This window comes from Monocercomonoides exilis, assembly GCF_001643675.1.
Source record: "Monocercomonoides exilis strain PA203 chromosome Unknown scaffold47-789622, whole genome shotgun sequence".
Taxonomy (NCBI): Eukaryota; Preaxostyla; order Oxymonadida; family Polymastigidae; genus Monocercomonoides; species Monocercomonoides exilis.
Window position 1 is genome coordinate 754,167 of NW_027150592.1, and position 26,781 is coordinate 780,947.

The 26,781-nt window shown below is 35.8% G+C and overlaps 8 protein-coding genes across 8 annotated transcripts; 1 reads left to right on the top strand and 7 right to left on the bottom strand.

Annotated features, from left to right (window-relative positions):
• Positions 1-6: 6 nt before the first annotated feature.
• MONOS_2651 (uncharacterized protein) lies at positions 7-405 on the bottom strand (the record flags this gene model as incomplete). Its single annotated transcript, XM_067872585.1, has 2 exons — positions 7-189; positions 325-405. 2 exons carry the CDS (start codon positions 403-405, stop codon positions 7-9), a joined length of 264 nt encoding a protein of 87 aa, XP_067721494.1.
• An 883-nt stretch (positions 406-1,288) lies between these two features.
• Positions 1,289-2,464, bottom strand: MONOS_18130 (uncharacterized protein; the record flags this gene model as incomplete). The annotated part of the gene is made up of 1 exon (XM_067871119.1): positions 1,289-2,464. One exon carries the CDS (start codon positions 2,462-2,464, stop codon positions 1,538-1,540), a length of 927 nt encoding a protein of 308 aa, XP_067721495.1. The 3' UTR covers positions 1,289-1,537.
• A 1-nt stretch (position 2,465) lies between these two features.
• MONOS_2649 (uncharacterized protein) lies at positions 2,466-2,944 on the bottom strand (the record flags this gene model as incomplete). Its single annotated transcript, XM_067872582.1, has 1 exon — positions 2,466-2,944. One exon carries the CDS (start codon positions 2,942-2,944, stop codon positions 2,720-2,722), a length of 225 nt encoding a protein of 74 aa, XP_067721496.1. The 3' UTR covers positions 2,466-2,719.
• A 15,011-nt stretch (positions 2,945-17,955) lies between these two features.
• MONOS_16626c2 (uncharacterized protein) lies at positions 17,956-18,207 on the bottom strand (the record flags this gene model as incomplete). The annotated part of the gene is made up of 1 exon (XM_067869521.1): positions 17,956-18,207. One exon carries the CDS (start codon positions 18,205-18,207, stop codon positions 17,956-17,958), a length of 252 nt encoding a protein of 83 aa, XP_067721497.1.
• Positions 18,208-22,058: 3,851 nt separating this feature from the next.
• Positions 22,059-22,827, bottom strand: MONOS_18131 (uncharacterized protein; the record flags this gene model as incomplete). The annotated part of the gene is made up of 3 exons (XM_067871120.1): positions 22,059-22,368; positions 22,514-22,571; positions 22,755-22,827. The coding sequence occupies 3 exons, from the start codon at positions 22,825-22,827 to the stop codon at positions 22,059-22,061; spliced, it is 441 nt and encodes a 146-aa protein (XP_067721498.1).
• A 540-nt stretch (positions 22,828-23,367) lies between these two features.
• MONOS_18132 (uncharacterized protein) lies at positions 23,368-23,571 on the top strand (the record flags this gene model as incomplete). The annotated part of the gene is made up of 1 exon (XM_067871121.1): positions 23,368-23,571. The coding sequence occupies one exon, from the start codon at positions 23,368-23,370 to the stop codon at positions 23,569-23,571; it is 204 nt and encodes a 67-aa protein (XP_067721499.1).
• Positions 23,572-23,897: 326 nt separating this feature from the next.
• On the bottom strand, positions 23,898-24,242 carry MONOS_18133 (uncharacterized protein; the record flags this gene model as incomplete). Its single annotated transcript, XM_067871122.1, has 1 exon — positions 23,898-24,242. One exon carries the CDS (start codon positions 24,240-24,242, stop codon positions 23,898-23,900), a length of 345 nt encoding a protein of 114 aa, XP_067721500.1.
• Positions 24,243-25,275: 1,033 nt separating this feature from the next.
• Positions 25,276-26,244, bottom strand: MONOS_18134 (uncharacterized protein; the record flags this gene model as incomplete). The annotated part of the gene is made up of 4 exons (XM_067871123.1): positions 25,276-25,470; positions 25,613-25,908; positions 25,994-26,002; positions 26,196-26,244. 4 exons carry the CDS (start codon positions 26,242-26,244, stop codon positions 25,276-25,278), a joined length of 549 nt encoding a protein of 182 aa, XP_067721501.1.
• Between the last annotated feature and the right edge of the window lie 537 nt (positions 26,245-26,781).

Sequence of the window (26,781 nt, forward strand, 5' to 3'; positions counted from 1 at the left end):
ATGATATTAATTCTCTCGGTATTCCATCATGTTCTCCACCTGCTGGAACTTCGCAACTGGCTTTTCCTCTTCTTCTTTCCAGGAACAAAGCTCATCATCTCCAAAAGAGTCGCAAGAAACACAAGAAGCAGAAGTGAAGCCATAATGCACATTCTCTGATTCCATCTGCATTCCCATAGGCATCGCCATCTGAGGATTTGATCGAATATCCATAAAGAAAGAGCCACAAAAGTCATTTGCCCGACGAGGCATCGCACCAGCGTTGCTTATCCTCTGCCATGCATTCGACTGCATCTATATTCTCGGCCTCGACCCTAATCCTACCTCTGCCCCTGCCCTAGCCATCCCAACCATCGGCATTGCCATTCTCAATCCAGGCCTCGATCCTTTCTCCATCTGCACCATCTGTTATTTCATCAACATTACACCCCCATTTGCAGACTCAGCATCAGCTTAAGCTAGTCGTTGTTCCGAATGTTTCACACGCCCATTGTGCACATGTCACTCAGCGGTACTTCGTTGAAGACAATCTTCTATATGTCAGGAGTAATCCCTTCTTTTATCTGCGCAAACTCCTTCTGCTTTACCGTTTTCGTCTCCTTCGTAACGCAAACTCAAATCACCTTCACTTCCATCGTTCTGATTCGAGTTTTCATCTTGTGACAAATCCCCTCCTTCGTTGCATGCTCGAGCAAATGCTTCTTTCACACTGCTCTTTCTTCACTTTTCTTCTTCTTCTTCTTCCTCCTCCTCGATCAACCCCAAAACAACTAGTCTCGATTGATGTCCTGTCTCAGACAGCTTCTTCTCTTCTTTCTTGTCTCTCGCTTGCGACTTCAGCTTCTCTTTCACTTTCTCCTCCAGCACAACACACCTCCTCAAACTCCTCTCCAGCAATTCTTCTCCTTCTCTTCTTTCTCCTTCTTTTCCTTCTTCACTTTTCTTCGCCTTCTGCCCCAGCTCCACCAGCCTCGCCAGCACAAACACTTGCTCCACTGCATTCAGCTTCGCAAACAAAGCTGGCTCTGCATATTCCTCAAACAGCTCCACATCTTCCGTGCCCAGCAGATCGTGGTCAACCACCGTCTTCTCCTTTTTGCTCGCCAAACTCGGCCGAACCGCTTTCGCAAAGAATTTTGTCGCCTTTTTGAACAGCAGAATATTCGTTTCCTCACATGCAAATTCGCTGTAACGATCACAAAGCTCTCGGAATTTCTTCTTCTTCTCTTCTCCTTCTTCTTTTTCTTCATCTTCATCCTCATCCTCATTATCATCATCAACCAACTTGTACAGCTCCTCAAACGCATTACACCACGCATCAAATGCTCTCACTTTTGCCTCGTCTCCCTCATTCTTCTTCGCCTTCGCCTTCATCACGCACTTCAGCAGATGAAGAATTCCCCCAAAGCAACTGTAGCTTTCATATGTAGATGTCGACAGATCTTTTATCTTCCGCGTCGCAGCACATTTCGAAAGATATGCTTTCTTCAATGACACTCCTCCTGTCTTCTTCCCATTTGAACTGGCACATTCACATTCACATCTTGATTTTATTTTCTCCTCCTTCTCCTTCTTTTTCTTCCTTCTTTTCTTCCTTCTTTTCTTCATCCTTCTCATCGCCTGCATCCCAACATCTGCTTCTCAGCACTTTTTCTGGCAGAATCAGCGCCGAGTGCATCTTCTGCAAAACATGCTTCTTCGGGTCAAACACATTCATCAGCCGCATTTCCCTCAATCGTCCTTCTCCTTCTTCTCCTTCTTCTCCTTCTCTTCCCTCCGTTTTCCTTCTCCCTCCGCACAGACTCAGATCCACCCCCACCACTTTCGCCACCACATGCTCATCGTCTGTCGCCACCACTGTCACAGTGCTCTGCCCCTTCCCTGCAATCACCTCCATCGGGACAACCACACGCCTCCTCTTCCCTTCCCCTGGTGCTTCGTTCAGCACAACTGTCGTCGTCTCCCCCAAAAAGTCGATGTTCTTCCAGTCTGCCAGGCTCCTCCTCCAGTTCCGCACTCCTCCCATTCCCCCTTCCATCGCCCCGTTCATCATCATCTTCTTCCGCTTCCTCGCCATCATGTCTGCCATCATCTCTCCGCTCGCTGCTCCTCCGCAGATTGCATCCCCTGCACATGCGCTCGTCTCCTTCCTCCAAGTCTCCTGCGTCACAACCCCGTGCATCAGCACAGAAGGCGCATCCAGGGTGTTCCCCAGCCGCGCTGCTGCCGTCTGTCTTCGCTGGATGTATTCTTGCTCTGTGCCCATCCTCTTTTCCGACTTGTAGAAGAACCCCGCCACCTTTGCGGTCTGCACCTCTGCCTGCCTCCCCTCTATCAGCCCTGTCAGCTGCATCTCTGTATCAAACGCCCCCGCAAACACACTCCCAAACATATGCACACGCGTCATTGCTGTGCAGTTGCTCAGAATCACCTCCACTTTCCTTGGTTCCGCTCCTTCTCTCATCTGCCTAACTCCCACAATCACAACTGCAGCATCACCTCCTCGTCACCAAATCTTCCGCATACCATTTAGAAGCGATGCGTTGTCATGTCTCACACCGCAATCGATTTCTTCTTTCGATTTTTCGATCATGTTTTCCCCCTTCATTCCATCTTTCTCGTTGTTTTCAACCATCTTCCGTGGCTCATTCAGCGAAATAGACGTCCGCAGCCCCGTCGCCCACTCTAACAGCTCATATTCCCCACAAGGAAAATCAGCCTACAGAATCGCCTTCTCTTCCTTCATCACCATCTTCTCGCTCACATCACGCAGCGGGACAATCCGCTCTATCCCTATCATTTGCGTCAGCGAAACCAGTCTCTTCTCAATCCTCTTCTTCTCATTCTTCGCTCTCTCCTTTTCTTCCTCTTCAATCTTTTCATCTTCACTCCTTTCCTCTTCTCCTTCATCCCATCCCTTTGCATTCCAGCTTTTCCACCACATGCCTCGACTGCAGCGATTGCAACACCAGCCGCGCTATCACCGACGGTAGCAGCGACGGTTCAAATTGATCGCAGATCGATGTGAGCGCATTCACATCTGCCGCTGCAACGATCCGCTTTCTCCCCGACTTCGTGCTCACAAATGCTGCAAGCGATGGAGCCTGACCAACAAACGGAACAGAAAGCATCACATCGTATGCACACGTAACACCTCCATTCAGCACTCCCCGCCGAGCCACAACATATTCCTTGAAGCGTCTGTTGCTCCCTTAATTACGAATTCCTTTGATTTGCATGCGCCCCAGCTTCTTCTGACACAGCAATCCGCATCCGTCTATCGATATCGTCCATCGCTGCTACAGACGTGCATGACGCCACCGCAGACGCATACGAAGAGTTAATTGCAGGCGAAGATGAAGACGATAATTACTTGTCATCTACTTTCGCTTTCTTCTCTTCGCTGCTCTGCCTCCTGAATGGAGAAGAAGATCTACGTTCTGCTTCAGTTGAATAAGACTAAGTCAAAAAAAAATAGAATGACAAGAATAATGCTGTGCTGTTTTCCTGAAATAAAAATGTGTAAGAGATGTGAGATAATTTTTTAAAAGTTAACCAACAAACTTCACTTTGGCTTCTTCTATTTTCGCATCAGAAAGTTTAAACAGTTGATGAAATCATTCACCTCAAAATGATGAAACTTCGTTGTACTTTCCTTTTTCTTTTTTTTTTTCTTTTTCTTTCTTTTTTCTTTTTTTGAAATATCATTGCAGATTGTATGACGTCGAACTTTGAATAGTTAATATTCAAAAATTCCGTTTATATTGATTGCAAAATAAAAGGAGATATAACAGAATGTTTGTATTTGACTGTGTAAACATCAATAAAGTTTGCAAGTGTATATCAGATTTCTTCAGTTCTTTCGAGAAGTGTACAGGATAAACAATCAAATTGACTACTCATGCATATGCCATTTCATTTGTTTTATTGATCGTTCATATTTGTGATTTGTGACTTTTGTGAATATCTCTTTTCAATTGTTTATTTGTTGTTTTAGTATTTTTTAAAAATGCATCCAAAAGATCATAAATCAACATTGAAGCTTATTTTTTTGCGACTATTTTGATATTTAACATGTCCAAAAATTCAATAAGTTTGAAAAGAACAATTAAAAAATCAGTAAACAAGAATAAACCAAATTCTTGCAACAAAACTCTTATCACAAATTGAGAGCAATTCCAACTGAAAACACAATGCTTCACAGAACCCTTTGAGGTTGAATAAATAATTTGAAGTTGGTGCAGCCATTTTAGAATGATTATTTTGATACAGATAGACTGTTGATTGAAAGTTGAAAGGAAGCTGAAACTCAGAAATGAATGATAGTCGAATGGAAGATGAAAGAGTAGCGTGATTGTGGAAGAGTTGTGAAAAAATTATCTGCTGAAGCTCTGCAATTGAGCAATATTGGCATAGGAAGAAACAAGTTTGTTTGAAGATGAGGTTGCAATATGATAGGAGATAAAATTATTTTTTAGATAATTATGAAAGAAAAATGAATTTTGATGAAGGAAAATGTGAGTTGAGTGAAATGGTTGATGAAGAATGCTGATAAGAAGAAGAAGAAGATGATGATGATGAAGGAGGAGAAGGAGAAGGAGAAAAAGAAGTGAATGAAGAATTTCGTACATTCATGTTGCTTGGCGAAGAGTAATGATAAGGCAATGAGCCAATTGTTGACGATGATGATGAATGAGAATAACTTGTATTTTCGCTTGTTTCATGCGAAAACTACCAATAATTCGACAGAAATGAATCCAAAGTTTCATTGATAAAAGCATATGTTTTAAAATGGAAAAAGTCGACGTTTTTATCAGATCAAGAAATTGATGGATTGCGATGTATCCAGATCTTCTCGATCATTCTCTTTGGCTTTGCTGTTCACCACTTTCATTTGAACGAACTTTTTTTATGCGTTGCTGTTTCGTTTATCGGTTTAATCGCTTCTTTTTCTTCCTCTTTTTCTCCATTTTTTCTTTATTTTCTTCTGCTATCACATCTTCTTCAACTTTCCCTTAAAAGCATTTCTAAAACATATAAATAGACAGTATCAAAACTTTTTCATATTATTCTTGTGAATACTCGACAAAACTTTCAATTCTCACATATTCCGATTTATGTTCAGCAACTTTGGTCGACTTTTCATCTCGGCATATTACTTCAATTCTTTTATTTTTTTTTTCTCTTCTTCCTCTTTTCCCTCTCTGCTATTATCTCTTTCTCTTCCTTCCTCATTGTTCTTCCCTTCCTGCTTCAGCTGCACTCGTTGGAGTCATATAATGTCGATCATCAAGTTTTGATGTCTCTTGCTTTTTATCATCTGCATAACTGCTTCTAGGCACGTTTCTTCCTAAATATTCATTCTTATCTGTTTGGTGATCTCTCATTCAGCATTGCTCTCACTGAGTGAACTACTTTTAATATTAATTTGTTAGCGCTGTAAGGTTTTTCGAATATTCTCTCTAAAGCCTAAGGAAATTTTTTACTTATAGGATGTCTGGTTGCAGATGAAGTATAAAGAAGCACTAATTCAAAGGAGAGAAAATCATAAATAAGCAAACAAATGAATTTGAATGTGCCTGAAAGCTGTGGATTGATAAGAAAACATTGGATGTATTTTCAGCAATTGATTGAGCAAATATATTCATGTGATTTATTTGTCGAAAATCGTTATATAAAAGCACATCTTTTTCAAGAGCCAGTATTTTTTTCTATAATTGTTGCTTTTTAAATTGGAATCTCTGCAATTCACTTTTGCAGAATTGAAATGACACAAAAGGGAATAAAAAGGAGAATATGTGAAAATTTGCATTTCTTTAAATAAAAATCGTTTAAAGCAACCAAACCTGGTTTCATTCAAAAGTTGTATCGGTGCAACCTTCCGTTCTGCAGAAACATATTTTTTTCACCTTTCGTTCAACGAATATTTGTCAGGATAAACTAATAATTAAGAAAATTCTCAGTGAAAACGTTTAATAAAATCTAATACTTGAAATTTGAAAAGTGTTCAATATCCATCAATTCAAAAAATACATGTGCTCTTTATTCATTTTCCACACATTGATGTACGTTTTAAAAAGTTAAAATTATTAACAATAAAAGATTTCGCAGATCATCCCATTTGTGGAACTTTGTCATCACAAAGAATAAACTATTTTTTGTTGAGTCATGGAACGAATCAAGTTTTCTCTTTTATCAAACTCGAGGAAAAGCGAAAGATGTAGAGATGTTTGGGAGTTTCTAACAAACAAATCTGCAAATGACTGTGTGGAAATGCTGAAGTACATGTTTTTCCATACAAATACGGGTAAAAAAATATTTCCCCATATTCAAAAAATATTTAACGGTTTGTTATTATTTTTTGTATTTATATTTATATAAGTCAAACTCTTTTTAATTTTTGATTACTGAAGATCGAAATCAATATGTAATTTTGCGATTAGCGTCTGCGTATAATCGAGAAGAAAATCCACATACAAAAGTGACGCTTTTAAAATGTGTTTGCCAGGAATATGCCCTATCGCAATTGATCGATTTGGGCTTCGAATGCTCTCATGGAAGCTATTATCACGCAAAGGACAATAGCTCGTACACATCGTTTGATTTTCAAACTCCGAAAAAGGCTGCTCTTCCCCCCCTCAAAACGAAGTTTGATCTAATTCTTTATTGAAAAAAATGTGAAACTGTTCATCTTTAATTTGTTCTTTGTCATATATAAACATTTTTATAGAGATGAGCCCAGAAGATGAAAAAGTTTTCACTGATTTCATAAATGAAAATTCAACCGAATCATCGAAATGCATTTGTAAGTTGTCACAACAAAATAACAGTTTGTCTTCTAATTGGGTTCATTAATTAAAAGTGTTGAAGAATTATCACTTTCAGAATCTTCAATGGAAATAGATGATGATTTTAAAATCATAAACTGCAGTGAAGAAATGGAAGAAGATGAAGATCCTCTATATGATTATTTCACAGAGAACAACACAAGAAGCGAATATTTGCAGACAACAGAAGAATCAAACAATTCAAAAAACAATGAATTCATTCACATGGAGATAGATGATGAAATTTCGCTTTTGGATGTTCAATGTGAAATGGATGAAGAAAGCTGCTTCGAACCGGAAATAAATTTGGATTTATCAGAATTAGCATCACAAATCAATAATGGAGAAAATATGGAGATTGAAAAAAATGAAGAACTGCATTATTCCAACGAAACCAATGAGAATTCGATAAAGAATAGTCAAGGCTCAATTTCTTCTTGCAGCTCAATCATCGAATGCTGTTCACAGAATCATCAGCACGCTGCACAAACTGGAACACTGAGAGAAAACAATACTTATTGTCCGTTACCAAACATGGGAAACACTTGTTATCTCGCTGCAATGCTACAAGTGTTCCGTTCTATTTATTTGCACTCAGAACGATTTTGTACTCGAAAAGGAAGGATTTCACACTATTTGCATCGTTTACTGGACATTGTCCAACCTTTGGATTTATCAGTTAACATAAACAATGATAATGTCCCACAATCTTGGTCCTTGCCTTTTGTGAGATGTTGGGAAAAAGGCATGGACTGAGAAAGGGTGAACAACAAGAATGTTATGAAACATTTTTTAATATGTACCAGGATCTCATATCAATAACACCAGCATTAGCAAACCAAATGAGAACGAACCAATCATTTCCAAGAAAATGTTGTGAATGTGGATCATATGAGGATGGAATTTGTGAATCAACTCCATTAATTCGACTTCACGGTTCAGATGTCATTTCGGAATTTAATGAATCATTCTCATCAGGTCAAACAAATACAAACAACAGAGAGGCCTTTTGTCTCAGATGTCAGAAAAATACAGATCAATATTCAATAATGAATATCCTTCAATTCCCTCATATTTTAACAATCACTCTTGAATCTGATAAATTTGATCAAAAGAAAATATACAACATTCCATTGCAAATTTCATTTTTTAAGAATGAAGAAACAATTAAGGCTTTTCCTTTTTATTCAGAAAATATGTACAATTATCGATTGATAGCAGTCCTGTTTTATCGAGGATCGAAAGATTGCGGACATTTTTATGCAATGTGTAGAAGCAGATGCCCGTCCCCAAAATGTACATCATACAAAGATTGTTGGTATATTTGTAACGACGGAGAAATATCCTTCATTAATAATGAAATTACAACAGAAACAAACTCTCACATTAACAAAGGTTCAATTCCGTTTATGATTGTTTACTCTCAGGAGAATCGTGGATGCATTCCTGTTTCCGATATTGCTTCACCAAATTTGTTTCAATTGGGACTATCACATCAAGGAAGTTCTTTTTCGAATAATATTTCATCAATGAATCAGAGGAAAACAAATGTTCGTTCGGTTTGCATTAATTGTGATGGTTTATTACAAGATCCTTCTTATTCACTTCATCCTAATACGACAAATCCACATCATTCCACTTCACCTTCAATAATATATGATGATGAAATTACTAAGGTTCATTCTTCATCAGAAAATCACCACAAAAAATCGACCTTATTTGATTTATCAAATCGACCTTCCGGATGTTCCATCACATCTGAAATAGACACTTCATTTCTTCATTTTTCAAACGAATTTTCTTCTGAATGCAATTATCAAACGAACTCAAAAGACTGTGAAACTAATAATACTACAATTAATAATCATCTCACTCATAATTCAACCGCATCAACAAAACCAAATGGAAAACAATCTCTCCTTCCAGAAATGATTTCATCCAGCCATTTGAGTGAAACAAAAAACAGATCAACAAATCCTAATCAATACTTTTCAACACTTCACAATTATCGACATCAAGATTCACAAAATGCAAACGTCAATAATCCATTCTTTCATGGTTCTCCAAACAATTCTTATTCACATATCAAAAAACAAAAAGTTCGTATCATCAATTCAACAAAAGCGCAGCTATTCAGAAAGTTAATGGAAACCACGAATATTAAAATGTCAAAAAGTTCTTTCTACAAAAAGACGAAACACCTTAAAAGGGCTTCCAGGCGAACTGACTTGTGCAACTTATGTGAAATGTTCAATCATCTGAAGAAAAAAGAAGAATATCTAAAAACAAAATCACAAACATTGAATGATCAAGAGCAACAAACAATAAGACTTATTGAAAAACATCGTTTTCTGGCGTCAAATCAACGTCAACACTTCCATAAAATCAAAAAGAACATTTCATTTTCGGAAGCGTTGGTTTTGTTCGATTTCAAAGAGAATTGGACGCTTCCTATTTGCAAAAATCAAATAAGCCGAGATTATTACGAAAAAGAGGAAATCACACATTTTTGTGTTATTGTTTACATTGTTAACAAGAAAGGAGACAAAGAAAAGCACATTTTTAACTTCTTCTCAAACGCTCTTTCTCACGACTACCGTTTCACCATTGAATGTCTGAAGCAAGTTTTGGAAAATGAAATCGTTAAAGACAAGCAAACTCTTCATTTTGCATGTGATACAGGGCCACACTTTCGGAATTCCCAGCTTATGCATTTTCTCCTTTCTGACAACTCTTCTCCCGTCAAAGGCAAACGAACAACTCTTTCCTTTTTTGTGAAAAACATGGAAAAAGTGAATGTGACGGAGAATTCGGGAATCTGACAAACTGTGTGAAAAATAACTTGCCCAATGGACCTTCACTTAATAATATTGATGAACTTATTAAATTTCTGAAAGACCATACAGATGACTCATATGATTCCCTCCATAACAACTCGGATAATTATCAAAAGACAACGCGATATTTTGTCAAGTGTGATGCAATTATATAAATTTTGTTTTTATTTTCTTCATTTCTTTATTAACTCAGACACTCTTCTGGAAATAAAATACGATGGAGGAAAATTGAAGCGAAGTCCATAAAGACGTATTTATACTATGAGAAACGAGGTCATCAAATTTTCAGATCTGTGTGTTCACCACAAGATTCCCGAGGAAAAGAGTTAATGAACTTCCTTGAAAAAAGCATAAGAGATGAAAGGATGATAAAATCCTCTAAAAAATATTCTCGCAAAACAGAAATGTTTGAAATAGGGAATGCTACAAGAAAATTATTAAATGATAGGGAAAAATTGGATACAATTTGTTTTTAAAGTTCTGGTCTTTTTGATGAGTAATTTTGTTTTTGTTGAATTTTATATTGAAACGAATGACGTTTTTTGATTCGTCTGCTGCTCAAGCCATTTAGTATTTGCTTCCAACAAATGCTTTCTGGTACCTCAATTTTCGCTCTTGAGCGAAATAAATGAGGCTAGGCTGATTCCGTCCTGGGACTGTGCTGTGACCGGTCCAGCACAGTCCCTTGAAGGCTTTGGGTCCAGAATCAGCCTCCCAGGGTAGACAATCATTTAATAAATTCGTTTCAATATTGAAATTCTTTTTTTCATTTGTTTTATTATTTTCTGTTTTTCAAATGTCGGCATTTGATGTTTTATTTTTATGTATCACATTGCTTTCTATTAAAATTATTTATTTTTCAATTAACTTTTGTTCAGTGAAAAGATCAAGAAATGTATTATGTTAATATTGAATCATAATTCACAAGTTTTCCACACATTTTCAGAGCAGATTGGATTTGTAATTTAAAGTGCGTAGAAAAAAAACCAGAACTCTCGTTGATTTAGCTTTGAATTAACGATAATATTTGTATAAACTGAAACTGAGAAGCAAATCATAGAATGATTTATCTATTGACATTGATCAAAAGCTAATTCATAAAGTTTGTTTTCATTGCAACAATGAAATATTCTGTTTAAAAAATCAATTGTGAATGATTTATAAATGCAACTGTTGCTTTTCAACAATTTGCTGTAACGCTTTCTTTTTAGAAAATCGAAATGCCTGTGAAGCGTTTTTGAAGCGCGAAAAAACTCTGACAAAGATTCATAAATATTGCCTAAATGATGAATTACACTTCAATATAGACCAAAATATTTTTTGGAATTCACTTTTAAATGCAAAGAAGATTTTGAATGCTAAGATGAATTTTTTGTTTATAAGGAAAGAAGTGAAAATGAACGAAGAAAGGAACGGAGAAAAAAGAATCCAAAAAAAGAACAGAATTCAGAGAGCGAAGGAAAGTCCAAAGATGAGCATCCAATTGAAAACAAGGCTTTTGAATGTTATGTTCAAATCACAGAAAAATCAACGAAAATCTAATAACGAAGTTTGTTATTGACATCATATAGCTTCGATTTATCATGAAGCTGATTAAGCTTTATTCATCCTTCTTTCGTTTTTTTGTTTGAGAGCATTTACACAAATATTCATAAAAAGATTTTTCTTTCTTTTTCTTTCTTTGCATATATGTGATCTGAATTGCTTTTTTTGATGATAAGAATAAATGTTATTTGTATATTATTAATTTCAAGGAAAGTCACTTTATTCCCGTTTTGTGAGTGATAGTGTTCAACTTCTTTGGAAAGTTCACTTATGACAACTTCAATAATGAAATTTAACGTCTTCTTCTTCTTCTTCTTCTTCGTTGTCTTCTTCATCTTCCTCCTTTTCTTCTCCTTCTCCTTCTCTTTCTTCCTCTTCCTCTTCCTCTTCTCCTCCTCCTCTTCTCCTCCTCCTCTTCTCCTCCTCCTCTTCTCCTCCTCCTCTTCTCCTCCTCCTCTTCTCCTCCTCCTATATTTTCCTCCTCCTCTTCATTCCAAAGAAGAAAACAATCTAATGTTACAGCATCAGCGATACGATAACGGTGCAGGCGTCAATCCTTTTTCGTCAAGATTTTCAAATTTTCTCTGTCAGATTGTTAGGAAAGACATTCACAGAGATCGACAACGTGAGATGAGTGCAATACGATTTGAGAAATTGCTCAGGAGAAATAATGGATGATAAAGAAAGAGAAAAAAAAAAGAAGAAGTCCTCAGAAATCGAGCTACAACACCACGAGGCAGTGAATGAGATGAGGGCACTGCGGTCGGTGCAAAGCGAACGGAAAAAAGGCAGAAGGAGAGAAGACGACAAGACAATCGAAGTGGCTTCGTGGAAGCAAACATAACAAGAAGTGGAAAAAAAGAATCTTGTTGACTAACTGTGGCTGTAGGAGGATGATGGAGAGGAGAAGCTGAAGACCGAAAAGCAGCAGATGCATGAGAAGAAGGAGATTGATACGAACCTGAAGCATTATATGTATAAACCTATGTTAAGGCACAATATTTTTGCACTTTCCAAAATGAAACTTACGTTACATTTGACTCACTTGTTGTCAATGCTATCGCTAACGATGATATTCTAAGAGGAATAGCGTTTTGAGGAGCAAATGAAAAAGCTGGTATGGAACAACGAAGAAAAGAGGAGAATGATGATTGAGGAGCACAAACGAGAGATTATGCAGAGAGAGAATAAGGAGAAAGCAAAGAACGCAGAAAAGTCAAATACTTCAAAAATTATTGTCACAGTTCATCCTTTTGCAGATGTGTCTCAGAAGTCGCAAACGGTAAAAGCAGCCCACAAGACATATAAGTGAACACCGTTTCTCATCCAACCTCGCTTCCATCCACTTTTTCAATTTTCAATATCATTAATGAGCAGCCAAGGCAACATCTTTCCTTAAAGGTGAAAAAACCAGTTTGGTCAACAAAATTCAACTTGTCAACTTTCAAGAGATAATCTCCCACGTGGACGAGCTTGTGTCCGTTATGAAGCAGTACCTGATACTATTCTATAAAATTTGTGGAACAGGAGAGGGCAAAGTGGACTGGAGAGTTATAAAAAGTGACAAGGAAGTTGAAGAGGTTCAGGAAAGAGCAGACAGAAAAGAAAAAGGAAAAACTTCATCCGGAGCTGAGGAAGCTGAATGAAGGAGAAAAGACAGGCGATAAGATGACTGCGAAGTTGAATTAGAAATCGGAGTTAAGGAGACGCATAGAAGAGAAAAAGAGAATTTTGAAGAAGGAGAACGAGTAGAGCAAAGGGTTTGTTCAGAACGATAAGCTGCCACAGTTTGTGAGCTCCCCGAACAGTAAAACTTCTCAGGCATATCCAATATCTTCTTCTTCTCCTTTTTCTTCTGCTGATGCTTCAAATTTGAGGTCATCAAAAACAAACATCTTCAAAAGTTTTCTGTTAATTTGATTGACTTTACAGTTTTTACGTATTTCTCATTATGACTGGATTTCAAAGGAGATGTGGCAAAGACAGACGAACAGAAATGTGAAATATGCGTGATTGGTTATATTAGCATTTTTTTGGAGTTGTCAAGTATAATTTTCGAAACTTTTTTTATTTTATATATATGTACTAAAGGATCAGAATATATTTGTTTTTCTTATTAGTAATTTTGTGCTTTCATGAAACAACTTAAATATTTGTTGTTTTCACTTTTCTTCTTCTTCTTCTTCTTTCTCATCCATGAACTTTTTTGACTCTTTTCAGAATATGCAATTTCACTATCTCATCTCCTGCGTGACATCTCAGCTATTCAAGCCGCTCTCAACACGCAAATTCGCTTCCTCTGCCCTTCCAACGAAGATACAATTTCACTTCCTTCTTTTCTCCAAAAATAGAAAACAATAAAATTTTCAACAAACACTTCTTGGCCTTCTGCCACCAAAACTATTCATTTTCCAGGTGCAGATGAGCACACCACATGCACCACTTCCTTCTGTGATGATTCATGGAAACCATTGAAGAAGGGATGAAAGAGAGGCAGGGAGAGAAAGCGAGGAAGAAGAAAGGAGGCTTGAACAACCGGTTTGGCAGGATCTGCACTCAATATCATCGTTATTGATGCTTCTGGAGGTGTATCAAGGAAACCATGTGGAGCGGCTTGAAAAGAGAGAGAGAAAGCGAAAACAGAAAAATTAAAGAAAGAGAAGAGGAAGAGAGAAGAGCAAAAAGATAAGGAATTTTAGGAAATAGCCCAGATGATGGAAAAGAAAAAGATTAGCAAGGAAAGCCAGAAGAGAAACATGAGAAAGAAGCGAAAGACAGAAAAGAAGAGAAGGCCAAGGAAGGCACTGAAGAAAAGAAGGAGAAGAAAAAAAGAGAGAGTGAGAGATAAAAGAAAAGAAAAAGAAATGTGATCATAAGGAGAACTTTATTTTTACTGTTAATGGAGTAAAATTATCTCAAAATGTCTCGCTTTGAAAAGAACTGTTTGCAATTAATTTATTAGATAAATTGAGAGTCAAATTCAACATTGTTACAATTTTTCTTTTGGACTTAGAAACACAGACAGATTATATTTTTTAAAAAAACATGATTAACATTTTTAAACTGCGAATCAATAATTACTGTGAAGAATAAAATGCTAGTTTTAAAGAAAAGAAAAAATGAAAACGAGAAATATATGGAATTCAATGAAACTTTTATAACAATAACATTCGGTTAAATGAGAGGATTATAAGATTTTAAACAACTGACACTCAAATTATTGCAAAGTTTGATACAATAATGGATAGTGTTGCTGCATATTTGAAACAAACAATAAAGTGATTTTGTTTTTCATTTTTGTTCACGATAATACAAAACAGTAACATTTGACAAAAATTTTCCAAATTGAAATGATTGCATTCTATTGGATAGCGCAACATCATCATAATAGATCATAAACATTCATGTAATATGTACGATCCGTAAAAGTTGTTTTTCATCAAAAAAGACAAATATCAAACAAGTTACGTTTTTTATAATGGTCATCAAATTATAATCATATAAAAACTATTTGTTTTTATAATTGTTGACTTGAAAGTTGATGATTGATATTATTCTTGATGCCTGAAAGCATTTTTGATGTTTGAAAACTGTTTTTTCATAATCTTAAACTTACCCCGAAAAAAAGTATGATCCCAAAAATAATTACCCAAATAATAAGCAGGCTTTTGCGACAGACCGACATTTTATAAAACTACTCGACAAATCGACCGACTAAAAAATGAATTATGAAAACAAAAAAATTTTTTTCTATTTTTTTAGAAAAAAATATAATAAATAATTCTTAAAATACAAACTTATATTTCAAACAAATAGAAAATTATTTTAAAATATTTTTTTATTTATTGTGAAAAAATTCGACAAAGATCAGTCAATCTACAAAGATCAGTTGGTCGAAAAAATCTGTCTGTCAACGATCAATCTGTCGAATATTTCAAAAAAATACAAACACATTTATTACTAGAGATGCAGTCCCACTATATTTTATGCTGTATAAATTTAGTGATAGATGAAGTGAAAAGATAAAGATTGTTAACATAAATGATTATTCATTGCATAATTTTATTTTATCATGTTAATAAAAATTGATTCACTTATCATTCATTCTATAATCAAATAAACCTTTCAAGATTCTGAGACATGGCATATCACATTTTATGCTTTTTAATTTTAGATGAGATATCAAGGAAATCTTCTGTCTCGTTTGGAAAAATTGGTTTGTAGCTTTTTCTTATTAAGAAAGAGATTGATATGAAAGTTAAATTATTTATTAAAATTTCCAGGCCTGACAGAATTGCATTCAGTTTTGATTAAAACAAAATTCGTTTAAAGCAATTTATTGAGAATGTAGAAGTTTTTGACTCACGAATTGTTTTAAGATTAACCTTCTTCTTTTTCATAGTTCCTTCTATTCATATGCATGAAATTTTACACCCAACTTGTTTGTTATGTGTTTGTGCAAAGGGACATGAAGGCATGACAAAGTCTGTTTAAACCAATTTATTTTGCCAGAAAAGAAAGAAAAAGAAAGTTTGTGATTTATCGAATATTCATAAAAAAATGATTTTTTTGTAATGCTTGTTTACCTCAAATTTGTTAGTTTTGCGTTGGCATTTCATAGATTTTTAGTAACTTCAAGATATTCAACGTTGTCTAAGTTGCGTCTATTTGTTCTTTAAATAGTGTTATGATTTTATCTTGACCTTTTTTCTTTATCAAGACCTTTTTCTTTTTTGCCATGCCAACAGCTGTACACAAGCCTGTGATAAATAAATGATTATCAGAAATGTTTGAAATGTGTTTATTTCCTTATTCAGATTATTTTTTTTGAATATTTCATGTTTCACAAAAAGATCGAGGATGATAATAATTTTATGTTTTGATCATTGGCTTGCTGCTTTTCCAGTGAAAATTTTTTATCGGAAGTTTTAAGCTTTCATATCATAACACATAGTTTATTGTTTATATGATTTAGTTGTTTTAAACTATCTCAACTTGTTTTTTTATCATTTTTTCTCATTTCACACATTTTTTCAAAAAACACGATTTTGAGGACACATTTGAATTTGTTTTGAAATTTATTGAAATGATAAATAAACAATATTAAAATTAAACGATTCTTGTATGTTAAAATGATTATTTGTTTGTATATGTTTAGTGGGAAAAAAAAAGATATAAACATGCTTTTCAGTTTAAATTCTTAAAAATTTCCTTTTCATTTCAATGCATAATACAAATAAACGATTAATGAGACTTTATATATTTATTCATTTTAATAAAAATTGACATAAACACTTGTTTATATAAAAAATCGTGTTTTATACAAAAACAGTAAAATGAGAAAAAAAGGTCAAATATTAAACTAAACAAGTTTATAACAAGTTAAAATAATAATATATGAACGTAGAATTGTGATGTTATGGCTTAATACGTTCTGTACAAAATGTTCTCTTCATGGCCAGCAAATCTTTAATCTTGGTACTAAAATATAAATTATTACAACAATTTATATGCACAAAAAATTTACAAAAAATTAAATAACAGAAAGTTGTAAATAATTGTGATAAAATTGTTTATTTATTTATTTTTTGTTTAAAACCTTTGCTAAGCTCGAAAAAATCTTCAGAAAGTTTCAAAAAAAAGTATTGAAATGAAATTTTGAGGTCAAGATAACTTGTGCACCGTATGCCAAAAGAAATAATCTTTAGTCAAGAAAAAATGAAGAAAATTGCTTGATTCTTTTTTTATTAGCGATTCTTAGAGAAAAGAACGCGAGAAGAGATAAAGAAAAGAAGAGAGTTCAAAATGGAAAGTGGAATTTTCGAACAAAAAAAAAGAAGAATCAGCGACTAAATCGGACGAACTCAAAAGTTTGCTATTCGAAATATATTATTCTTTTATATTGTATTTTGCACTTTTTTTCATTTCGATTTTTTGGAATCAATTGAATAATTATTATGAATGTAATTTCATTTTACTTTGGAAAGGTTTATCTTTTTATTATTTTTGAACAAAAACATTTAAAGAATAAACAATAATTGGAAAGCATTCATAAACAGAAAAGTTTCTGAAGAAATACTCATGAAAATTTACAGTGGAGTGCAAAACCTGCACTTGTTCATAAACCCGCACACTTGACATTTTCTTTCGAAATGCTCTTCCACTTTTATATATGTGAAAGCGTTTGGCATTTTGATGCCACCTGCAACTTTTTTTTGTCCAATTTTTAGTATTTCGAATGAAAAATCAAAAATAAAAATTCTGATCAGATCAGAATTTTTATTTTTGATTTTTCATTCGAAATACTAAAAATTGGACAAAAAAAAGTTGCAGGTGGCATCAAAATGCCAAACGCTTTCACATATATAAAAGTGGAAGAGCATTTCGAAAGAAAATGTCAAGTGTGCGGGTTTATGCACATACTATTATATCCTTATAAGGTTACATAGATCTGTGAACACCACATATCATCACCTCTTGTTTTTCTGATGCTCTGTGGTATTCAAAACAAGTTTCTATTATGTTGAAATTACAAAATTTTATTATTAACAAAGTATTTCAAAAGCAACAACATTAAAGCGAAAACACTCACACATCATAATCCCGATCGAAAATGCAACAGATTCCTTTTTTTTTCTCCCATCTTTTTGTTCATCAGCAGCTCTGGCGCCTTCCATCTCAGGAACTCTTCTTTGAAGTTATCCTTATATTCAAAAATAGATGAGGGCTGAGAGTCATCATCCTCATCATAGCTGGCAGATGTCACAAGTTGATGCCCAGATGGATGAAACATCCGAATCATCGTCAGAAGAGCAGTCGGAGTGCATCATAATGCAGATCATCATGTGCATTGAGAACAGCACAACAAGCGAACTAAGATTGTTCAATGACTGAAGCTCATTCGTCATTTCGTCAAATGAGTGAATTGTAACATTCGCCACCCAGTACAGAATCTGTGCAGCTGTCAGTTCTCGCTCCTTCAAAGAGCCAATCGCCATTTCTTTCTTTTCATTCCTTCAATGAAGCAGTCTGAACATCAAAATACTGAAATCAACAATCAACTTCATAAAAAATCAACGAACAAGATCCCACATCTTCAAGGCTTATCAATGAAAAAATTGCTGGATGCAAAGTCTCGATGTGAGTAATAATTTGTTCTTAATCAAAGTATTTCAAGCAGTGTATCTCATCTGAAATATTAAAAAAAAATTACCAAATATCCGCAATTCGCAAGCTAGGTTAAAAAAAGTCAAAACAAACATTTTGTTTTTAATCAATCATTAATATTTTGTAAAGATGATATCTTTCAATTTTCCTCATAACTCTTCTCATTTGAACGAAAGATAATTCAACAAATGTTAAAATTTCACACATAACACGTTCTTTTCGCATACAATTTCACAGTTTCCTTATGCTTTTCTGGGATCCTCATATATGTTTTATTCAACATTTTAATTGGTTTTTATTAATCAAATATTCAATGAAAATAATTAAATAACAATTGCAAACATTGGTTAAATGATTTTTTTAGCTTTTGTTTCCTTCATTAATCCTCCCATCCACCAAGTTTGATTCATGGTTTTGTTTTTTCGAAAAGTTTCCTTTGAACCTTTGAATATTGCGAGTGTGAAGAACGAAATGACATTCGTAAATTTTCTTTTTTCTTTTTTCCAATTGTTTTTTGCGCGTTATTATTCTTGAATTGAATATAACACATCTTCAAAAAATCATTCAATTGAAAGACAGAATAATATTCATTATTTCAAAATTTTGTTTTCTAAGGTTAAAGATAATAATATAATAATGTCTTTAAAAAAAAATTTTTTTTTCTTGATAATCAAGAAGCAAATGATAATAACAAAAAATACATTCAAAATATTTGTGAAACGTGCTGTTGACAACATTTTCCAAATGAAGTGCTATCTTCAAGACAATATTCAAAATTGATCTGACTCATAATTTATTTTTTCAATGAATAATTATTTACGAAATTAAAGAAGTTTTATTTTGAAATGATATAACAACATTAATAAGATAATATTCATATAGAAAAAGCCATTGAATTTTTTATCAGTTTTTTTAAAAAAAGAACTATTTATAAAAAAAAAAAACCTACACAAATTTTGTGTTTCGACCGACATTCATCGCCTTGACTTTTCTTGTTGCGAAGGCCTAATAATAACTGTGAAATTTGTTTAAGTGATTTGTTGGTTTTTATGGAAATGACACATTTCGGAAAAATTGAAAAATATCAAAATTGAAATTGATAAAGAAAAAGATAATAAACACATTGAGTCACAAACACGGAACAAGCATAAATTTTTGCTTTTATTAAGCTTTTCTGTTCTTTCACAATAGGTGGACATAACCTTAAATAAATATAATTTTCTATGAAAATCATAATAATTGTGAATTGATAATTTGTTTTATACCTCTGTGACATGACAGGAGAAAATTGAAAAAATGACAAAATAACTGACAAGATATTTAGGACTTGTCAAAAAGGGTTATATATAATGATTTCATAATTCTTAATTACTATAATAATTTATTTGAAAATCTTCATGAAATAATTCTTATTATTTTGTAAAAATTAAAATTAAAATAAAATGATCAGGTTCCCAATATTTATTTTATTTGACACGAAATGTCAGTTGAGGAATATTTTTGTTACAATTTGTCATTGACAATCACTGACAGTCACTGACATAAAAGAAAAAACGACAAGATATTACAGATGCTATCAATAAATCTTTTCCATAGTGCTTTGAAAAGTCTTTTGAAGTTTTTGCAATAGTTTATTTTATATTAATTTTTAAAAAAATACATACATACATACATATATATATTTATTTATTTGTGACAGACGAGGCTTCAAGTTATTTGTCAGGACACAGAGGTATAATTTGTTTAAAAACTTCTTAACGTCTTGTGAAAAACCCTAATAATAATTTTGTCAATAATTTTTTGAAGTATATGGGTGATTTTTTTTGATATCATAAAAAAAGATCAAAAATCGAAAAAATAAAATATATTGTGGTATTCATTGATCAAAGAGTTAATTTGATTTTTAGCAAGTGTGAAGCTTTTATTCTGTGATAAATATTTGTTTTATTTATAAGACCAAAAAAACATACCTATTTAACATTTTTTACGAAAAACGATTTTTTGATCAAGTTTAATAAAAATGAACCTAAAAATTAATAAAGTTTAATCAACAAAACAAATTTAAAAGTGAAAAAAGATACTTAACCTGTTAAACAAAGCTGATAAAATGGAAAAAATATTTAAAGAACTTAAAAAAATGCAACAAATTTGTGAATTTTTATTTTTCTGTGGAAAAAGAAATGTGCTTTTCATCAATCTAGCTGAAATCTCTTCAAAAAATTTCTATATCTGCTGATCTGCTCAACAGATTCTGCAAACGAAGATTGTATTATTCAGGAAACTACAGTTAATAAAAATAATTGACTCTGTCCTTCACTTCTCTTTTTATTCTTTATTTAAAAATACAGGTTTTATTTTTTTCTCGATTCACTACATGGTTTCCTATCATTTCAACTCGACATTTTAAAATTCTCCCTTCGTTAACTTCGTGCTTTTCCTAAGTTCCTGCTCTTGTTGCTTTGTGAAGAAATCAACATTGAATTCGCCTGAGCCATCATTCGTTTTTTGTTTATGCCATTTCTTTCCCTTTTTCATCATCATCTTCCTCTTTCTCTTGATCATCCTTTTCTTTCGTTTTTGCTTCCTCCTCATTTCACTCTCTCTCCATCATCGCTCTCATCTCTCCCTATGGCAACGATATCTTTCACTAAACAAGCTACTCGCTTTGATGATCAAAATTGATGGCCTTCCGCTCTTCTTCCAAACCTTCTATCTTCTCTTTCTCTTCCTTCGGCTCTCAGCATCAGCAGCAATTAAACACTGGCATGCTTAGTTCTTCCCTCCCTTGTGGAGTTTGACACGTTCTGAATACTTTTCCCTTTCCCTTCTGATCCCACTGCTCTCTCCCATGCTCGCTCTCAGAGTCGTTTAGCAGCGCTTCATCGAAGCTTCCTGGATCGTTCATAATATGTATTTAATTGGCTAGTCTGTGGCGTTATCAATCAGCAAAAATTCAGATTGTGGAATAAGTTGCAGCTTGGGAAAAGAAGAAGAGGAAGGGAATGAAGGAGAAGGAGCAAATGGTTGAGGAATTGATTATTCCCTCTTTCAAATACGATTCTGAAAGAAGAAAGTTATACTGAAGATTGAGGAGAGCGTTTGGTAGCACAGAAATAACTGCTCTGCTGTGCTCGCTGGAATATGTTGTGACGTGGCTGTTTTGCGCTGCATTCTACTGAGGTGGAGAAGCTGTGTGCGTTCTTCAGGCAGTGGGTGGAGCATGTAATGGTGGGACCGGTATGGCAATTGAATTGGTACTGAGGCAATCGATGGAATATGCAGCAAAGGTGAGCACAGGAAAGAACGCAGTCGATACAAAGTGGGCGAATGACCTTGTGTGCGAGGAGAAGACGGACATGAACACCAATCTTCTTCTTCTTTTTTTCATCTCTTTCGTTACACTCTCCTTTTCTTCATCCTCATCATCATCATCCTCCTCCGTATTTTCTCCTGTTCTTCTTTTTCCCAACAGGTGCATACAGATTAAGCAAAGCACAAGCAGTCATTATTTTCGCTATGTCAGTCGTTGTTGGTGAAGCCGGTAATCCTGCAAGATTCGACCCAACACCTCAGCTCAGCAAACAACGCAGCAGCTCTTCCATCGTAACTGTTGGTTCATTGTTCGCTTCATTATCCTTCTCGTTTCTCTTCTTCTTCTTCTTCTTCATCCAGCCCTCTTCCTTCAGCAAGCGCCTCTATGATTTCCGACGCTGTTGTTCCGCACAATTGCCTGTGGCGAGAACATCAGCTCGACAAGCTCGTTAAACAGCGCCTTGTCGAGTGAATTGGCAAACAGCTTGAACGACTTGGTGGTCAGCGAGAGAAGAATAGAAGAGGCCTTGTCGATGAATTCAGTGCATGGTGAGTACAGCAAGCGGAGGATGAGCTGGAGAATGCCTTTGCGCAGGAACACAGAGTGGAACACAGCACCGTTGGTGATGAACTTGTTGGTTACACGAAGAGAAGAAGAGACAAGGGGGTACCAGTGGAAACTGGATGTGAATATATTTGTGTATTTGTGAATAATGAAACGAACGAGCGAAAAAGTGGGTGTAAAAAGGAAGAAAGAAAAAGAATTCGAAAAGAAAGAAAGAAAATTTTGTGAAATGAAATTTCAATTAATAGTTTCTGGCAAACCTCATGAAACTGATCAATTGCTTTGCAACAGCGTCATTCAGCAAATAACCTTTATTCACTTAGCAAGACAATTGAAAAATCATAGATATTATTCCACAATCATAACTATTCATCATTTGAGAGTGAACAAAAAATTGTGATTAAGATAAATATATGAAAAGCAAAGTCCAGATTAACAAATATAAATGAATCAATTAATCAAATATATTTTATTTTATAGAAAAATTCAAAATTTCCATACAATTCTGGTTCGCTATGTGGGTCATTGCGTTTAGTCCCCTCAGCCTGTGGATGTCGTCGAAGCCGCAGACCATTAACTGTTAAATAGAAAACGCACAGCGCAGCGAAGGTGGAACATCCATCGACAGAAAAGCGCTGCAAACGACACTGGCACATAGATTAATCACATTCTATTGCTTCACTTTGAACGAACGCCCTAAGCTGTGCTTGATGGATGGCAGGTTGGCTGGGAAAAGAGAAAAGGAAGAAGAAGAAGAAGAAGAAGAAGGTAGTGGTGATGATGGTGATGAAATGGGAAAAGAAGAAGAAGTGAATGAAGATGATTTGTTAGTAGATGCAAACGTTGAGAAAGTGATCGCGTTTCGATAAGTTGCTGCTGAATACTTCTTGGATTTTTGATTTCTAGCTGAAAAGCTGAGAAAAGCGTGGTTTCAATCGACACGGGCTTATTCTTCCTCTGATCCCATTCTATTTTTTTCTTTTGAGCCCCTTTCTTTATGAGTCTTTATAATATCTCTGCCAAATCCATCTTCTTTCCCTTCTCCTCTTTCTCCTCCTTCTCCCCACCCACCAAAATCCCCTAGCCAGCCACATACGCTCCATAGTTCAGAAAGATGCTCTGTGGCTCAAACACATCCCTCGTCGCTGACACGCTGCTGCTTGCAAACACACCTGCATTACCCAATCTGCTCTTCCCGAGAATCGCACGAGGGATCGGCACAGTCACAAGCGGAGGCAGCGAGAAGGATGAAATAGAAGAAGAAAGAGAGGAAGAAGACATGTTTGATAAAGAGGCAGCGCTTGTGCAAGATTTGTAGAGGGAATTCTGTGTGAGAGAAGAGGGGTCTGTGGAAGGAGATGAAGGCTTGAAGAGATACAGCGGAGTTCCAACAAGACAGAAGGGGCAGACAATTGTGTGTGGCAAGCGGAAAAAAAAGGAGCAGCAAATTTCTCAGAGGCTGTGACGTTTTGAGTGAACAGTGGGAAGATGAGAGTGTGCTGCCGAACGAGTAAAATGTCTGCTGATGTTCATCCATCATCGCTTCCTTCTTCTCTTCCCCAATCCCTCCTCTTCCTTTCTGTTGCGATCTGCGCAAGTCTTGTTTCGAAAGCGTCAATTTGCGATGTGCAAAACTCGTCTTTCTCATTTGTCTTCATCTTTGCTTCGGTTCTTCACGTGATTCCCTTTCCTCTGCTCTTCGCTCAACTTGCTTTTGAATATCTCTTTTTTTGTCTCTTCCATTTGAACATGCAGTGCTTTCTCTTCGCTTCTTGGAGGTGTCATAAAGCGAGCTGATGAACGCAATGTGCCTTGAAGCTCCTTCCCTCTTCCACCGCCATTTCTCATTCGATGCCCATTTGCTTCATTCACCCTGTTCAGCACAGCCGGAGCGCGGAAGCCGTACGAAGTGCTGAAGCAGAGCGGAATGCGCCTCTGGGGAAGAGGAAAACAGTTCAAATGCACATTCAGCGAAGCTGCAGAATGCATTGATAGCGATGATGTTGTTGAAGATAGCCTAACCAAATGAGATAATTTTTTGTATGGATTATTCAGTTATTGATTGAAAATCTTGCTCACATTCGAATGTTGCGGATCTGATCCAATGTTAAGAGAGAGGACACGTCAAAGAAGAAGAAGAATGTGATGAAGAAGTGGGAAAAGAAGAAGAAGAGGAAGAGGACAAAGAGGAAGAGAATAAAGCATTCTCAAGAGACAGTTCAGGAAATGCATCAGAAAGAAAGGATGGTTGTGCTTCTCTTTTCAAATCGCGTTGCCTTCTTGCATGCCTTCTCTCTCTGCCTGCACAGCTGTCTGAATGCATTCCATTCCTCTTGCAAAAACTGCCTTTGCTGGTGTCTGCACAACTGTCTGTCTCTTTGAAAATATATTTTGGCTGTCCTGCTCCTTTCTGATCTTTCTCCTAATCGCAGCAACGGTTGGCCAGATGACAACATAATGCAAATGTTTTTAATTGCTCCATTAACTTTTTCTTCCACTGCTCAATGACGTGAAAACTGCTGTATCATCAGAAGAATGAGAAGAACAACAAGTCAACGAAGAAGAAGATGAAATATCCGATTAATTGTGATGTGCACAATAAAAATGTGTTGTATCAGAGGAAATGGAAGATAACATTAATAATTCCTCTTCGCTTTCACCTTCTCTCTCCTTCCTCTTTCTCTCCCCCTTCTTCATCTTATCTCCATCTTGATTTCCATCACTTCCCTTCTCTCTGTACGCACGCCTACTCCAAAACCCCTCTTCCATCAGCGCTTCTGTCTCTTCGCTCTGTACAACCCACTCCTCACACAGCTACCTGCTTTCCACATGATACTTCGGTGAGGCCTCTGCTTCCACTTCGTTCAAAAATTTCATTCAAACAGACAATACAATACGATTACATTTGTACTCCGCTCCTCCTCTTCTGCAATTGCTCCATTTCCAGTGCTCTTCCGTTCTTTGATGTTACAACATCTCTTCTTCTCGTTCTTCTTTGGAATCTTCATTTCAATCAGTCATTCTATTGCCTCATTTTCATCTCTCTTCCATCTTCTTTATCATCATCTCCACAATATGCTCTTTTCAGTAGTGGAAGCGCAATCGACAGAATTCCCCTGAACTTCATCAGCATCTCATAGAGCGAGTTGACACACGTCACCGCCACGAAATACGCTGCCAGCGCTAACAAAACACATGGCAGCACAACATTCGGTAACTACATCACATTCACAAAAAAATAGAGCAGACAATATTATGTACTTCACAGCCTCCAGATGCTCTGCTGCCACATGCGCTCAAAAGATCGTGGTGCAATGTAATTGACCAGATGCTGCAGGGTGCAGCGCCTCTCCACACACGCGCCCCATCAGCACCACTGCAACAAACGAAGATATCATTATTCCTGCTGGCGCATTCAGTTGCATCGACAGCGGCTGGAACACATGCTTCACAACCAGACACGAGTACACACTCCGCGGCTCAGTCCCGCATGCCTGCAGCCCAACATCAGTCGGTATATCTTCCTGTGGTAGTGCCTTTAGCTGTGCTGTGTCGTCTGTCCCAATGACTATCCCTGTAGAAAACACAAACGAAGAAGTCGAAGAAGAGGCAGAAGTGTGCGCAAATGTTTCTATTCGTCGGGCTTCGATAATGACTAAAAAGAAAAGAAGATGCATAATTTCACAATAAAATCAAAAGAAAATACTAAAAAAAATTATTGAAAATATATTAATTCATGCCTTTGAATTCTTCAGATCCGACGTTTTGAATTGAAACAAATTAATCATCATCGATTCAATTTTCTTTCTTCGCTTCCTCTTTCTATTCGGTTGAGTCACAATCATTAAATCCCAAGACAACCTCCCTGATCAACTTCCTTCCTTCATTCCCCCCCCCCCCCCCCCCCCCCCTCCTCCTCCTCTCTCTCTCTCTCATTCACACTTCTCACTCTTCCCAATGAGCTGCAACAAATATCTGCTTGTGAATACATTCACAAAATGAAAAGAAAGCAGCTGCTTCGAGGCAAGCTGTCACAATACAAAGTGGAAGAACATGCAATCAATGAGGGGAAAAATGTGAGAAGGAAGAGAGAAGGAAGGATGAATGAGGAGCGATGACAGAAGAGAAACATGCTGAACGTGCTATGATTCCATGCAGCAGCCTCAAATGAAAAGAATGGAGGCATCTCATTCGCCAGGCAGTGCAGCTCGAAACTGCAATTGAAGAGATGGGCAAACAACAGAGAAGATGCAGATATCCGGAAAGAAGAAGAGGAGGAGGAATTGCAGCAGAAGATGTGCTTGATAGCCATATGTGTGCTACACAAACAGAAACACCAAATTGTCAATGCAAAGTTTGCTGTTTGCAACAATTACAAGTTCTTTCAGCAGTAAAATCCAGTTGCAGTTGGGCAGAATGTTGTTCGACTGCCAACAAATATTTGATAATTGGATGTCTCGTCGTTGGCTGTTCTACACTCTTTTGAAGCAAAAGCGGAATCAGAAATAGAATTTCGCAGCCTTCCACG